Source organism: Cinclus cinclus, chromosome 8 (genome assembly GCF_963662255.1).
Source record: "Cinclus cinclus chromosome 8, bCinCin1.1, whole genome shotgun sequence".
In the NCBI taxonomy this organism is placed as follows: Eukaryota; Metazoa; Chordata; class Aves; order Passeriformes; family Cinclidae; genus Cinclus; species Cinclus cinclus.
This window is the reverse complement of record NC_085053.1, coordinates 1,221,701-1,237,154: the sequence shown is the minus strand read 5'-3', so window position 1 is coordinate 1,237,154 and position 15,454 is coordinate 1,221,701. Positions and strand designations below refer to the sequence as shown.

At 47.7% G+C, this 15,454-nt stretch overlaps 1 protein-coding gene across 1 annotated transcript; it reads left to right on the top strand.

Annotated features, from left to right (window-relative positions):
* The first annotated feature begins 3,536 nt into the window (after window positions 1–3,536).
* Window positions 3,537–7,647, top strand: FASLG (Fas ligand). The gene is made up of 4 exons (XM_062497790.1): window positions 3,537–3,917; window positions 4,295–4,340; window positions 5,043–5,096; window positions 7,247–7,647. The coding sequence occupies exons 1-4, from the start codon at window positions 3,537–3,539 to the stop codon at window positions 7,645–7,647; spliced, it is 882 nt and encodes a 293-aa protein (XP_062353774.1).
* Window positions 7,648–15,454: the final 7,807 nt, after the last annotated feature.

Sequence of the window (15,454 nt, the reverse complement as noted above, 5' to 3'; positions counted from 1 at the left end):
GACACAGAGGTTTTTTTTGTCTTGAATGGGCTGAGACTGGCTGCTCCCAAGAAGTCAAACTCAAGTACAGACCAGGCCCCCCCATGCCCATTACCACTCTACGTCATTTCCCTGCGCTGACCACAGGCACAAAATAAATCTTAGTCTGCTGCTTTAAATTTTAATTATTCTTCTTTTTCTCATCTGCTTGGGCTCAGATTCTCTCTCACCTCAGGACAGAGCCCTCTTTTGCTGAATTCTGGGCTGCTTGCAGGAATTCTTGCTTGCTCGAAGAGGGACTTATACACTGTAATGCCAGGCCAGAGATGCTAACAGCGAACTTTAAAACCTGTTCTTGAGTGTGAATATTTGAATGTCCTTGCCATGGTTTTACAAATGCTCCTAGCAAGGAGAACAGCTGTTGAGAAAATGAAAAACATCACCCTTGTTTGAGAAATCAAACTGTCAATAAACACGTAATAAAGGAAACAGCATGAAGGTGCTAACTGCAAAGGCTGGGTGGGTTCTGGTGCCTTCCACACCCCTCTGAGGCTTCAGCAGATGGAGGTCCTCTCACAAGCATCCATACCAGTGTTCAGTCAAAAATCCATCTTTTTCAAACTCCTTCAGATTTGGCTCCCAGTTAGTGGCTCCTTGGGAGGCTTTTAATTCTATGAGCTGAAAGAGCTCTCTGCTGCTGGAAATCATCTCTCTTCACAGGTTTTCCACACACTGTTCCTCCTTCCCTGCCACTCTGCCCTTGAGCAGACAGATTTAAACTTCCTTTGTGTCCATCAGTTCCTGCAACTACTTCCAGAGTCTCTCTGGAGTTGGACAAAGACTTGTGAAGTGAGTTCCAGGAGTGTCTGTAGCTGTCCAGAGCTGTGTGTGAGCTCTCGTGGGAGCCTTTGAGCTTTCCCTGCTGGAAGCTCCTGTCCAGCTGAAGAGCCTCTCAGCTTCAGACTTGTTTTCTTTCTAGCACAGTGTTGTCAAGCTGCTCAGAGCTTCATCTGCAGTCTTTGTTTCTTGTCTTGTTTTCTTCTGATTCAATTCTCTGTCCTCACGTTGTTGAATCCTGTGCTTTTGAATGCGAATCATTCTCAATGAATCATTCTCAATGAATGATTCTCTGTTGCTCTTGGGCATAATTCCTGCAGCCCTGTTGGCTTTCAAGAGTTGCTTTTTAACATTTCCACTAGTCATTAGTGTAATAGGAAATATTTGTTAATTGCTTCCAGAGAAACTCTGTCCAAAACACGGTGAGAGCCTCTCCTACACAGAGGTTCACACTTCAGTTTTTGTTTTGAGTTTCGGGGTTTGATTTCTGTCAAGTATTAGATCTGGATCATTGTTCAAGTCCTGCTTTCTTTGGGCTGTTTCAGGCAGGTTGTCCTTCTGTCCCTAAATCCTGCTGATACAAACTCTTAGCTGCTGGCTGATTGTCTGCCACCAACTTTAGCATAATTGTGTGTTTTTTTAATAAAAACTCCCACCTCTCCCCTGCGGGTGGACTGGGGAGGGAGAGTGTTCTTCTGAGCAAACCCTCTTTTGCAGTTTGTGCAAAAGTTTTTTGTTGGTTTGTCCAAGGGGAACAATTCTCCGATGAGGGCTATGGAAGGTGTTTCCATTGGAAAATATTCCCTCCTGTTCAAATAACATAACAGGGCTGCTGGAAAGAGGGTGTACAGATGGTTCAAGAGGGGGTTAAGGTGGTGGAGGCAAACCTGACACCCCTTTTGTCCTTCTTATGTCCTGTTTTCTTGTCCCACATGTTAGGAGGGCTCAGCCTTGTCTAAATTCTGGCTGTAGGCCTTCTAGAAAAATTCATGTGACTGAAGTGCCTGCCTCCAGCAAATTGTCCCACCATTATTTCAGTAGTCCTGTTAATATCCTGTGCCACTTGAGCAGCAGAGCACAGCACCTGCAGGCACCAGAACCTGCTTTTTTTTATGGACTAAAGAACCTGCTTTTTTATTGACTGTGATCCTGATGTGCTGTGCAGACTCAGCCCTGCCTGGCACCATCTCCCAGTCAGTGTCTGTCACCTTGGTGGTATCTGAAGGGGGTGATAGGGAAACAGAGAGTGACAGCAGGAGCAGCACAGCAGAGGGAGAGGTCCCTGAAAGCATGTTGTGCCCTAAGCATCTTTTGATGATAAAATAGCCCGAATCTTTGGTTTGCCACCACATGGGGTATTAGCAGGCTCTTGATCTGGGCATCCAAAAAGGAAGGTGCAGCTGAAATGGCTGCAATGGCTTAAACCCACCCTTTAAAACAGCATCTCTGTGAAAGTGGGAAGCAGTGGGTGTGGAGAAAGAACACTTTGTGACATTTAAGGGAAACTGCTACTCTATCCTCAGTCCCACCTCAAAAAGCTGTTGGCATTAACACAGTGTCACAAAAATGTGGAAGTTGATCCTTTCCAGGCAAAGTGTGACCCTCTTTTGTAATATCTGTGGGAGGGGATGGGGACCTGTCCTTGTGTGGCTGCTCTGGGATAGAGATAGGAGAACTGAGCCAGGGTAGGCGTGACCAAGCATTAACTTGCTAGAGTTGGATTTTTGTTGCTTTTGTGTCCTTTAAGCCCAGAAGTGTGAGGAAGAGGCAGATGCGGTTGTTGAAACCTGTGCTGTGGATTGCTGCTGAAGCAAAGGACTGGTGAATATCTTCAAAAAAAGCAGTGGGGTGTCTGGTGATGCAGACAAGATGTTCAGTTTTGTGGTGCAGTTTTGATGTTCAAGATCAAAGCCTGTGTATTGTGACTGCTTGCTTCAGCCACAGGAGACAGATCTCCAGTTTGCTCGTGTTAAGCATTTTCTTTTTTAAACACTACCCCATACAAATGCACACTTCAACGCGGGGCTGTAAAATACAGGGAAAATTGTTTATAGTTTCTTGTGTGCACCTGGAAATCTCTGGGAAAATCTCACCGTCCCCACTTAGAAACCTGCAAAAACTGAGGAATGGAAATTGAAAAGTGAAAATATCTCTGTCTCTCTTCATCAGGATATTGTAATGAGCTCCTAAAAGTGTTGTATGGTCTAGATTCTGTGTTTTTCCTTGGAAGGCAGCCCAGCCTCCTGAGCTGGGCTGTTCACGCTGGGGCAGTTCTGCTCATGCTGCACGACATCTTCCTCTTGTCACCGAGGTTTTTTCAGCAGCAGGACAGGGTCTGGGTGCCGTGCCTCGGGATCCGTGCCCTGCGGAGCTACCAAGGAAAGGCTGGGAAGCTCAGCGGGAAGGGATGCAGCGATTCCCCCTCATCCCACTCGGGCTGGGTTTGGGTTCTGCATCCTCCTGCTGGGGAGGGCTCCTGGGCTCTTCTGCTGCAGGATACCGGAGAGTTCCTCTCTCCTTTCTTTCGGGCAGCGGGGATGCAGCAGCCAGCGCGCTTTTTTGGGGAGCTGCTGGGGCTGTGGCACCGCGGAGAGCCCGGAGCGGGGCTGTGGGAGGAGCACCTTTCTCCCGAGCCCCGGCCGGCCCGGAAGGGGCTTTGCTGCTGATTCTCGAGGCTTTCGGAGCGGCAGCATCCCCGCCCGGTGCTCGCCGCCGCAGGGATGCAGCCGCACCAGGGCAGAGCTGTCCCCGGGGTTCGGGCTGTGCCAAACCCGGCGGGGCTCGGCCACCGCAAGGATGACCCCGGCAGGCACGTCCGGCCCGTGCCGCTGCCTCCCGTGCAGCAAAACTTGAATTATTACCCCCAGATCTTTTGGGTGGACGGCTGTGCTGACGCGGGAGCTTCCTGCCCCCCTGTTCCTCCCGTGGCTCCTCTCCCGCCGCCGGTTCCCGACCGGAGCAGAAAGCCACGGAGCCCCAGGGAAAGGAGGAGCGTGGGAACCCTCGTGATGTTCCTGCTGATCCTGGTGGCCTTCACTGGAGTGGGGCTGAGCATATTTAAGATTTTTCACCTGGAGAAGGAGGTGGATGAGCTCAGAGAGGTGAGGTCTGCCTGGCTGGGCACAGGTCCCTAGGGAAAGGGGGAAAAAGAAACCCTGGGAATGGTGTCTGAGATGCTCCCCAGGGGACAGGGTGGTGGCATCTCAGTGTCTGCTGTGACAGAGGAAGGGGGGGGGGGTGGCTGTCCCCGTCAGGGACTGCTCGGTTGGTGACGGATTTATCTGTTCCTTTTATGTTATTATGTTTATTATGTTATTTATCCGTGTTCCTGAGCGCTGCCAGGTCTCTCCGTCTCTCCCTGTGCATTTCCTTGCACTTTGCAGCTCCCCGTGGGCACCCAGATTAAGCCACTGCCCAAGGCAGTCCTTGGCTGATCAAGCTCTCAGCCTAAACCAGTGTCCCTCTTCTCTCTTGACAGTCTGCCATTGCTGAGCACATCCCTCCAGCCTCTCAGAAACTCACAGGTGAGTCTGTGCCTGGCGCAGGAACCCGTGAAAATGTAACTTTCCACAAGACCCTGCCAATTTTTCTAGATTTCATTTAGGGAAAAAAGATAAAGAGTTTCAATTTGGGTGGAACAATTTAAAATTTGTGGTTTGAACTTCCAAACTATTGCTTTTCTTCTGCATTCCATGTTAATAAGAGAAGCTATGCTTTTCAAAAATGGCCAAGTCAGTCACTTAATAGCTTTTTCTAAATCTGAAAAGTTTTATTTCCTCCCCCCTTCAGAATTTTAGTTATTAGAAAATTTATGTTCAGATTTGTTCTGATGCTGAATCAAAAAAAATTGAAATAGGAAAATTCTTGGGAAAGGGCAGTTCTGGTTCTCATCAACTCCTATACCTATAAATTTTCCCCCTTAGGGGAAGGGGAGCTGTCATTTGAACTGGATGCTCTGTGGTCTGATCACAGGCTTCTTTAGCAGAAGCTGAACAGAAATAATAACCCTGAATTTCTTGAGGGGCCTGGATAAATAAATAAATAGAAACAGGGAAACAGTGCAAAGGAGAAGGGGGAGCAGAGAGGAAAAATTAATTAGCTTTAATAGGAGAAAAGGCTGCTTCTAAAATTAGAGAACATGAAGAAGCTGTTGAGGAGAAGTGAAGGGATGGAGTGAGATGGGATCCAAACACCACGTGGCCAATGTCCTTCCTATCCCTGTGCAGGGCAGAAGGAGCAGCCCCCGAGAAAGGAGGTGAGGAAGGCAGCACATCTAACAGGTATGTGCTGGGTGGGCAGGGATGGGGATGGGCAGATGTGGTGGGATCAGGGGTGACAGGGATGAACAGATGTGGTGGGATCAGGGGTGACAGGGGTGAACAGATGTGGTGGGATCAGGGGTGACAGGGATGAACAGATATGGTGGGATCAGGGGTGACAGGGATGCGCAGATGTGGTGGGATCAGGGGTGACAGGGATGAACAGATGTGGTGGGATCAGGGGTGACAGGGATGAACAGATATGGTGGGATCAGGGGTGACAGGTATGAACAGATGTGGTGGGATCAGGGGTGACAGGGATGGGCAGATGTGGTGGGATCAGGGGTGACAGGTATGAACAGATGTGGTGGGATCAGGGGTGACAGGGATGAACAGATGTGGTGGGATCAGGGGTGACGGATGAACAGATGTGGTGGGATCAGGGGTGACAGGGATGAACAGATGTGGTGGGATCAGGGGGTGGTAGGGATGGGCAGATGTGAGGAGCCCACCTCACAAAGGCTTTCCTTGGGTGACACATCTGCTCTGAGTGGAAATTCACCCTGCAGGCAAAACCCTCCCACTCATGTCTGCTTCTCAGTGAGGCCTGGCTTGGTTTTTGGGGTGTGCAGGGCAGGAGCTGCCACTGGGGGCTGGTGTTGGTGAGGTGTGAGGCTGGGGAGGACTTTCCAGGACTTGGAGAACGGTTGCCTTGTGATGTGGGGTGTGACCTGAGTGAAAAACACACCAAGGAATGTACTTATGATTTACTAAAATATGGGTATGGAGCTAATTGATACCCAACTGTAATGAACAAAAGACACTCTGAAAGTTTGGAGTTAGAAAGTGAATGTTTAATTCAGAACTGGGCAGCTGTGTAATCCCCTAATTAATTAATTAATTAATCTCCTAAAACACTGCAAAATCACAAGTGATTACAGAGTATATTCATTTACAAAAGTTTTAAATATTTACATATTCATAACACCAGCACCTCCCATTCCCCTCTTCCTATAGTAATTAGCATATGGCTGTTGAATGGCTTGAATGGCTATTAAACATGCGTGGTTTGTTTTCTCAGTTCGGTTTGTGGTCTTTTTTTCTTGTGAAAAGGAGGAAGTAAGGCGGGTCTTCCTCACCCTGAACTTTCAACCTCTCCCATAGATGACAATACAAATGACCTTCTGGGACATCTCCAATTTACTCCCTTTGACTTTTGAATTGGTTTTGAGATGTAAAAAATTCACAATAGTTTATGTTTCCTTAGATCTATTCATCAGTTTCTCCTTTTCTCATTGCAAACCCAGCTGAGCAAACACAGCAATTAGTCATTTAAATTCGAGATAACCATCTCAAGTCTGTCTTCTTTTAACTAACTACTAACTCTTATTTATTTCCAGCAAGGCCTATCTGTCTATCTGCTTTAATTAATTCCGGCAAATCTATCTTTTAGCTAAAATCCTAAATTTTCTAAAATTAGTGTCTCACTTACTGTGAAAAACAAGGTCCAGTTTCCTGGTAAATTTTTAAAAGTTTAATAAAAGACAATAAGAGACAAACAATAAAACAAAACATTACAAGGGCCGGGTGCTTGGCAGCCAGCCAAGAGCACATCCTAACTCCAAGAACACTTCTTTAAATGCATCAAAGTGTTGTATATTCATAGACCTTCATGCATAACTCAAAATCACCCCCCACCCCAACCTGTAAATCAACATTTTTTTACTTTTTTTTATCTTTTCCCTTGTGTCTCCTTCTTGTCATGCACTCGCTGATAACAGAGATCAATAAATTCCTTCCCTGGAGTCCTGGTGTTCATCACCCCGATGTTCATCCAGATAGGATAATCCAAGAATGAAAAAATTTCTGATTATCTGTTTGACCATTCTCTAAGTTAGTAACACGAACAAAAGCTTTTTACATCACCATGTTATAATCCAAGAAAAAAAATATATTTGTCACACTACTCTTTCTAAGTTTTGTTAACAGCAGAACTAAAATAAACTGTATTCATACAGAAAGGTTTTCCAACATTATACATATAGCATTCATGTTAATATTTGCGAAAAGCCAATAATATGATATGATATGTAATATTATTTATATATATATAATATGTACTTATAACACTTACCACCTTCCTTTTTTTTGTGTCTTGTTCCAACTTTCAGGCAACCCAGCCCAGCAGGACCTCCCTCTGGAGTGGGAGCCCATCTCTGGCCATGCCTACACCAGTGGCATCCAGTACCACAACCGAGGGCTGCTCATCAGCGAGCCAGGGCTGTACTTTGTGTACTCCAAGGTGCTGTTCCGTGGCAGTGCCTGTGACAGCCAGCTCCAGCTGCTGTCCCACGTCGTGTACAAGAGGAACCCGGCGTCCCCCGGCAGCCTGGTGCTCATGGAGGACAGAGCCACCCACTTCTGCACGGGGAAGAGGGTGTGGGCCAGGAACAGCTACCTGGGGGCTCTCTTCAAGCTCAGGAAGATGGACAGCCTGCATGTCAATGTCTCCAAAATCTCCCTGGTTAGCTTTGAGGAATCCAAGACTTTCTTTGGCTTGTTTAAGCTTTGAAATGGAGTTTAAAAGGCAGCCTCTTCTCATATACACATGGATGTGTGAGGGCTGAGTGCTGCCTGGGCACAGTGACACCACAAAAACCCACCCAGGAACTCTGTTTGGGTTTCAGCACGAGGGCATTCAAGCACCTGGAAAGCACCAGGGCTTTGCTGCACCATCCTGAGCAGAATTGCACACATTGTCCTCACAAAAACCCTGGAAAAAGCCAGAATGTGGCGTGCTGAAGAACTCCCTGCTGAGAAGATGCTGCTGCCCGTGGTGTCACAGCCCTGATGGGGACAGCTGGAGGTGTTAGGGAGGTGTCTGGGTCGTGCCACAACACCACAGACAGCGGTGTGGGGATGAGTAGTGTGAACTGCTGCTCCCCCCAAGCCATGGCTGCCCCCTGCCCAGCACTGTGACTGCTGTAGCACAGGCACTTCCCTCTAGCTGGGCCTGGGATAGGTACTGTGTTCATTTTGTGATAAGTTATGGAGCCTTCCCTTCCCAGAAAATGCTCCCCGACCACTTTATTTAACTCATCCCAACTGGATGGATGGTGGATGATGGATGGTGGATGATGGATGGTGGATGGCAAGGAACACTCCAGCAGCAGCAGCAGTGCCATGAGGGGCATCTGTCCCAATTAATGCAAAACCAGCACAGTGTCCCAGAAATGACAATTTCTAACCAGCAGTGGGGCTTGAGGTGAAAGCAGCATCTCCTGCCCCCTCCTGCCCTTCCAGCACACGAGGGTTCTCCATGGTCTGCCACCCCTCTCCTGGTGCAAGTGGTGACTTGCTGGCATCTGCCAATCCATGACTTCCATGCCATGACATGTTCTGCCCTCAGGAAAGCACAGATGGCAAATATATATTTTTCTAGTGAGTGGTGCTGTCGTCTCCTCATTTGGTGCTTCTGCCATGGCCAAAGCACTGCAAGGTCTCTGTGACCAGGGGTCAGTGCCTCATTCTTTATCCAACAGCGTGGCAGGAATGTGGGAGCCTCATCCCTCTTTGCTGCCTGCTGGGCAGCGTACAGGCCCCTTTCCATGAGGCTTGGGAGCTCCAGCATCAAAATATCAGGATCTGGGACCTGGGGAGGTGTGGTGTGGTCAGCACAGACCACTTTGTCCATCAGGAAGGGGCTGATCTCAAACCTCACTTTAGAGCCATCACCTGTGGCTCAGCAGAAGTGCTGCTGTCCCCAAAGGCATCACCTGTGTGACCTCTGGCCCCAGAAACACTTCTCACAGAGCAGTCTGAAGGGCAAAGAAACAAAGTGGTGTTAAAAAAAAAAAAAAACAACAAAAAAACCCCAAACCCTATTTGTTCATCTCCTGGTGTAAGGACCACGGGGTTCTAACCCTGGGGCTGTCACTGCCACTGCCACCAGGCAGGACACAAAGGATGCAGCTGTGTTCCAGCATCACCTCTTCCCGTGCTCCTGCCTTCCTGCAGCTCTGCTGCTGGTCTCAGTGGATGTGGCTCTTCAGCAGCCTGCAGCATTTCTTTCTTTTTCCACTCTGCTGCTCTCAACTTGGTGGCCTGCGGTTTGCATTGTCCACTTCAGTGAAGTTTATTTCTTTGAAATAAACTTTATTTCTTCTCGGTGGTCTGGCTACTGCTGTGGCCACTATGAAGGGAAAACTGCATCCCTGTTCACGTAGCCATGGCTGACATTTCCACTGCATTTCTCAGAGTGGAAAATATCTTGAGAGGAGGAAGTTTAGGGATCTTCTGGCTTGACTTTTTCTCTCTGTCCCCACCCCTGCAGGTAACAGAGGGTAAAACTGTACCAAGCAGAGATGCACCTGCTGAATCCAGACCTTCCCAGGAAAGGCTGGGAATTGCTGTGCCTGTCCTCTTCTGGTTGCTCTTTGGGCTGTGTTGCTCTCCTGCTGATGGGACATCCAAGGGGAGAGTGGGCAGCTCTTTGTTCCTGTGTAGCCAAACTAGCTGAGCACATCAGATGCTTTATGTGATCATCCCTTTTATACTGGGGAGCATCCTGGAGAGAGGCAGGGCACTCCAGGCCCACAGGAAACCTGCCCTGAGGTTCCTCTGTCTACTGGCACGGTGTTGGAAGGGCTGGAAGGATCCAAATCCTTCTCTAGTCCCACACAATAACTCATGCAGGCTGTGGCTGCTGTCAGCTCAGGGGCAAGACGAGCTTACACTCCTGGGAGGGGACAAGATCTGTCCTCACCCAAAATGCCAAAGGCACCACGGGGCTCCACGTTCCACAGGCAGTGGCCCAGTGGGGTGGGCAGTGTTGGTGTGAAGAGTGCTGGACCTCCTGAGGTGGCCAGAGCTGGTGCAGGATCAAGCTGGGGCTGCCAGGCTGACTCCCCAGTCAGTGGCACAGCTGCCAGGGAGATGTGGTTGTGTTCTGTAAGCCCTCCCTCAAATATCCCCAGAGCTACTGCTGAGCTCCTGGGCTCTGAATTCAGATTGGCAGCAAGCTTATTACCTGGAAAGGCTGACCTGGAACAGAGACTAGACAGAGCAAGGGGGATAAAATAGATATTTTTTGAAAGGATACACTTTGGGCAGTGCAAGAGCCCGGCTGGGGCTAAACTTAAATCAAATCCAAGATGGATCCTGGTTATGAGTTTTTACACTTTTATAAGTTTTGGTTCATCTATATATTTATGTTAATTATCCCACCACAGCCCCAGGCTATGAAGTCTCAGCTCCCTGGCTTGCCCCCTTCCCTTTGACATTTCTGCTTTTTGGGTACCAGTTGTCCTTGATTCTCCAGCTGGGCAGGGATTGTTTTGTCCAACTACCCTGTCTTGGTTTGAAAGACAGGTGTCTGCTAGGGAGAGCAGAGCCTCCCTTTGGAATAGACAATTCAAATCTCCCCCCACTTTAATTTAGAAAATTAAAGGGGCTTTCAGGCAGAGGTCTGGGAATAGGAATAACAGTTCTTTACTAATATGTATAGCAAGACAAACAAATAACAATAATAACTACAGCATTAAAAGTAAACAGAACTAGGGACCTTGAGGAGCTTTGCTTTACAAAACCTGGGGCAGTCAGATTCCGGTGCGGAACTCCGAGAGCACCAAGCTGGAGCGGTGGAAAATCCTGGGCTGGTGGTAGCAGTCCAGATGAAGCAGTGATCTCGTAGAAAAGGTCTGGGGGCCTTTGTCCTCTGCAAAAGATCTAGTGGGTAAGGGCCCAAATCCCACATTATATCCAGGTGAGGATCCTTGGCTCCTCCCTCTGGGCAGAGCATATCACAATGGGATGAGATCATTCTATGAGTCCTGCAGCAGGTCCTTGATTGCCCATGAACAGAGATAGCTCCTGGAGGGAGTTATCTTTGAGTCATGGCAAGGCATTGATGGACCCAATAACAGTTCATGAAGGTGGTGATAGAATAGATTTTGGGCACATCCTGGATTATAATCTAGGACATACCCTGTGAAGAGACCTTATTTACACCTAACATGAGGTTTCAGAGTTACACACTGAACAGCAGAGATTCTGAAAAATATAAAATCTAAACCCCAAGGCATCAAGGTCACGACAGGACTGTACAATTTCAACCTGCATGGACTCCATTCATTCAGCCATTCATTCACAAGGCTGCTTGTGCCACACCAACTTTAATAAAGTCATCAGCTTATCCAGCTAATCAGCCATTAATTTAAAGAGATTTTTGCTAATTGTTACCATTAAATATTCAGCGAGTGTTTAATGCTGACATTAGACTTTCTCAAGCTGAGAGAATTGGGGTTGTTCAGCCTGGAGAAGTTTCCAGGTATACCTCAGAGCCCCTTCCAGTGCCTCAAAGGGCTCCCAGAGATCTGGAAAGGGATTTGTGATCAGAGCTTGGAGTGACACGAAAAAGGGAAATGGCTTTAAACTGCAAGGCTGTAGGTTTAGACTGGGCATTAGGAAGAAATTCTTTCCTGTGAGGGTGATGAGGTCCTGGCACTGCCCAGAAAAGCTGTGGCTGCCATATCCCTGGAAGTGTTCAAAGCCTGGTGGGATGGGATTTGAACAGCCTGGTCCCTGCCCTAAATAGGGGTAGTTGGAGCTATTTTTAGACCAATCCATTCTGTGATTTTTTAAAAGCTCTTGGGCTCTACTTAAATTTTTTAAATAAAAATAAATTACTGACATTTAATTTGAACTTAACAAGTATTTTGTTCTCTGCCCAGCAAGGGAAGGGTCTCTACACAAGAAAGGATATCCCATATTTGGATGTGCAGCTGCCCAAATCAGGGCTCTGCAGGGAAATTATTTATCCTGTTTTGCTGGCACAGAGAGCTGCTTGGCAGACACCTGGCCTCTCTTGTGCCTGGTGTGTATTAGATGCTGTATTCTATTTACCTGCCTTGCTGGAGGAAAAGGGAAACCAGGTTCCAGTGCCTTGCAAACCTTGTGCAGGCTCAGGATGTGCTGTAACCAAGGGGGCAGAAGGTGCTGCATCATATACTTATTTTTTTAATCTCCTTTTACTTCCTTTTTTTACCCAAAGCCAGCCCTGGGCTCTCAGAGTTTCTGTTACAATCTCCTGTGTAGGGTCACTTCTGTCAGCCCAAGGAGCTGCACGGGCTCTGGCAAATTTTTACCAGGTTGAGAAGGAGCATTGTCTAGTGGTTAGAGATAGGAGAAAGGGAAGAGGGGTAGATTTAGATATTGCTGATGTTCTCCCAGTGCTCTGACACATGGGTGTATTACCTCATGGTTACAGAAGTGCAATTTTAGGCATGACTAAGTGACTGAGGTTCAACACAGAAGAGAGGATGAGATGAGTAAAGACAGATTAATCTTGCTGCAAGGTGAGGCAAGTTGCATGTAAATTTCTGGCTGGTTTCAATGACTTAAAAAAGAAAAAAAAAAGAGAAGAAAAGAGGAAGAAGAAAAGCTTGACAAGCTGTTGCTGATTCATCTCTCAAGGCAATGAGGGAGAGCCTGGTGATCTGTCCCAGGAGCTGTGGGACTGCCTCTGCCAAGCTGTGTGAACGGGCACAAAGGTTTTCTGCTCTGGAGACTCACAGGTTGGATTGGAAAGAAGCTGCTCATCCCTCTGGGTAACAAAGAGACTCAAAGTTCCAGGTGGAATTTCAAATCACATGCTTTCCTCTCCCTCAGCTGCCTCCCCATTCCTCAGCATGATCCATGAGAGAATCAACTTGTTTACCCCCTTAGAAACCATCACTGATATTTTACATCTCCCTCTCTTTTCTCCATATTCCACAACCAGTTTCCTTCAGCAACTGTTGAAAACATCTCCCTGTCCAGATTTCTTTTGTTGTTGGGGATTCCCCTGGCTGCCCTTTGTCAGGTGATTCTTGGGGACTGAAAGCCAGCAGGTCACCTAATTCCCTGGGGCCTTCACCTTGGAAATCTGCCCTGGTAGGGCAGGGGAATAGCTGGCCTTGTGAGCCATTGGAATGGTTATTAGGACTGGAGTGCACCTTCTCCTCAGCTCTGTGCTCGGGAACATCCATTTCCCCTGATGTTCCTCTCTCCTCACTACTGGGAGTTTTATGTCAACACAATGTCCTGGTTTGAAAGACAGGTGTCTGCTAAGGAAGGCAGGAACCTCTCTTTGAAATGGAAAATGTAAACCCCCTCCCTCTAAATTGTTATAATTTTGAAATTAAGGAGCTCTCAGGCAAAGATATGGGAATAGAAGTAACACTTCTTTACTAGGAAAATTAAAATAGAAATACAGTATTACAAAGAACAAACCCAAACCACTGCCAGAGTCAGAATCCAAGCTGACACCCCATCAGTCAGTCAGGGTGTTGGGAGCAGTCCCATTAAATGGTGGCTGCATCCTCCTGCAGTGACAGATGTGGTTCTGTTGGAGCAGTGCTCCTGGAGAAGGTGCAGTTTTCCTCTGAAGGTCCAGTGATGATGTAGAAGGGTTTGATTTTCCTCTGGAATCCAGTGGAAAAAGGCTGCTCTGATGTTCCAGATCTCAGATTTTATCTGGGGAGGAAATGCTTGGTTCCTCCCCCTGGGTGGAGCATCTCCCAATGGGATGATGGAATTTTATCAGTGATGCAGTGGGACTCAATGGCCCATTAACAGGAGATCTCTTTCCTGGAGGAAGGATGGGTTGTGGAAAAGATAAAGAGCACTGTCCCAGCTGGTTTAACAGATGGTGATAGAATGCACACTGCTGGGCACATCCTGCTTTGCAAGCCAAGACAAGAGGCAAAATGTGTCAGAGAAAAAGGCATCAGAGAGGAATATTTGTGCCTTCTAATGAGATTTCTGCATGAAGATCAGGTATCCGAGATTTAACTTTTGCTACAGTTCTGAAAGAGAAATCCAGACCAAGAAAGATCAAGAATCCATAAGGGAGAATGCAATTTTCTCAGATTCCCTGTTTGATACCAGCAGTGAAGGACCAGGACAAATTCAGCACATTCAGTGGTTAAATCCCTTTGCTGCACTTAGTTTGAGCGAGGGTGGGTTGGCTGACTTTTTTTTTTTTTTTCTTGAGCAGCAGAAGGGAATGATCATTTTACTTGAAACTCCCCCGTCACATCCTGTGGAGACCCTGCTTGCTCTGCTGGAAGAGGTGACTCACCTAAGGGTGTAGATGAAAAGAAGGGGATGGTAACTTCCTAATCCAGTTTGAACCATCCTGAGGTCCTGTCTCCCTGCCCTTGAGGAGTTTGTTTTGTCACCATATGCATTTTAGTCTGCACAGGGGCATGTTAGTGCCAAGACAGGGTGAGATCCATCTGCCAGTCTATGCATCCACATCTCCAGACCCCTCCAAGGCACAGATCAAACATGTTCCAGAGCTGGTGGGATTGCAGTCATGTGGGAGAAGTGCCAGTGCTGTGCACAGGATCCCTGGAAGGAGCAGAGCACCACCTGCACATGTTCCTGCTGCCATCAGACTCTCTGCTGTGGGCTGCTGGTGGCACTGGGAGCTTCTGCCTCCAAGAGCTGATTCCTCTCTCCTGCAGGACACTACCTGAAAATCCTGACCAGCATTTCAGCCAAAATTGTCGCACTCACTGCCATCCTTGATCCTCCTGCAGACAATAACAAGCAAAACCCCAGGCCTGATGCTCGAAGGAAGCTGGAGGATGCACTGAGGGGACAAAGCAAAAGAACATGGGGACATGGTGGCAGACACCTAGGAATGCTCTTAGGGACTTTGGGGCTGAAGGCAGAGCTTCCAGCAGCCATACCACCACTGAATTATTGGGAAAAAAAAAAACAAACCCAGACCCCAAAACTGGCACCTGGCAGCAGCGCTTTCATTTCTCTATGTTTCAGTCACTGCCTGTAACCCCTGGGTTTGTAGAGCACCGAGGAGGAGCTGCCTGACTTCACCCAGTGCCTGTGCTGGGGTCATGCCCAGCACCAGAAGTGGGTGTGGAAGTGGTGACGGGGTGAGCTTATCCCCTCCACCAGCCCGCAGCCACTGAGAGAGAGAGAACAACGTTCATAGAAATGTTAAATAAATACAATTCTTAACCACCAGGAGAGAGAAAATAACTTGGTTTAGAGAAAAGAAATTCATGGTTTCTCTCTTAAACCCTTGACTCTCCAGGAACATCAGTAGACAGCAAGTGCTGCTTCTTTGTACAGCCTTCTTTGGAAGAGTGACCTTTTGTCATGACCAAACTGCCCTCCTTTGTTTTCTTGCAACTGTTTTTCTAGTGGTTTGTGCCCTCTGCAAGTCTGGTACCTCTGTTGAGCACTTTGCTTTTGCTCTTAGGGTGTGAAAACCTCGTGCAGAACCGTTGAATCACCTGCTAGCAGAACCCATCACGTAACTGGTTTGGAAATTCAGTCTTTCCTTAACCGCTTTTTACTCATCTCATTCT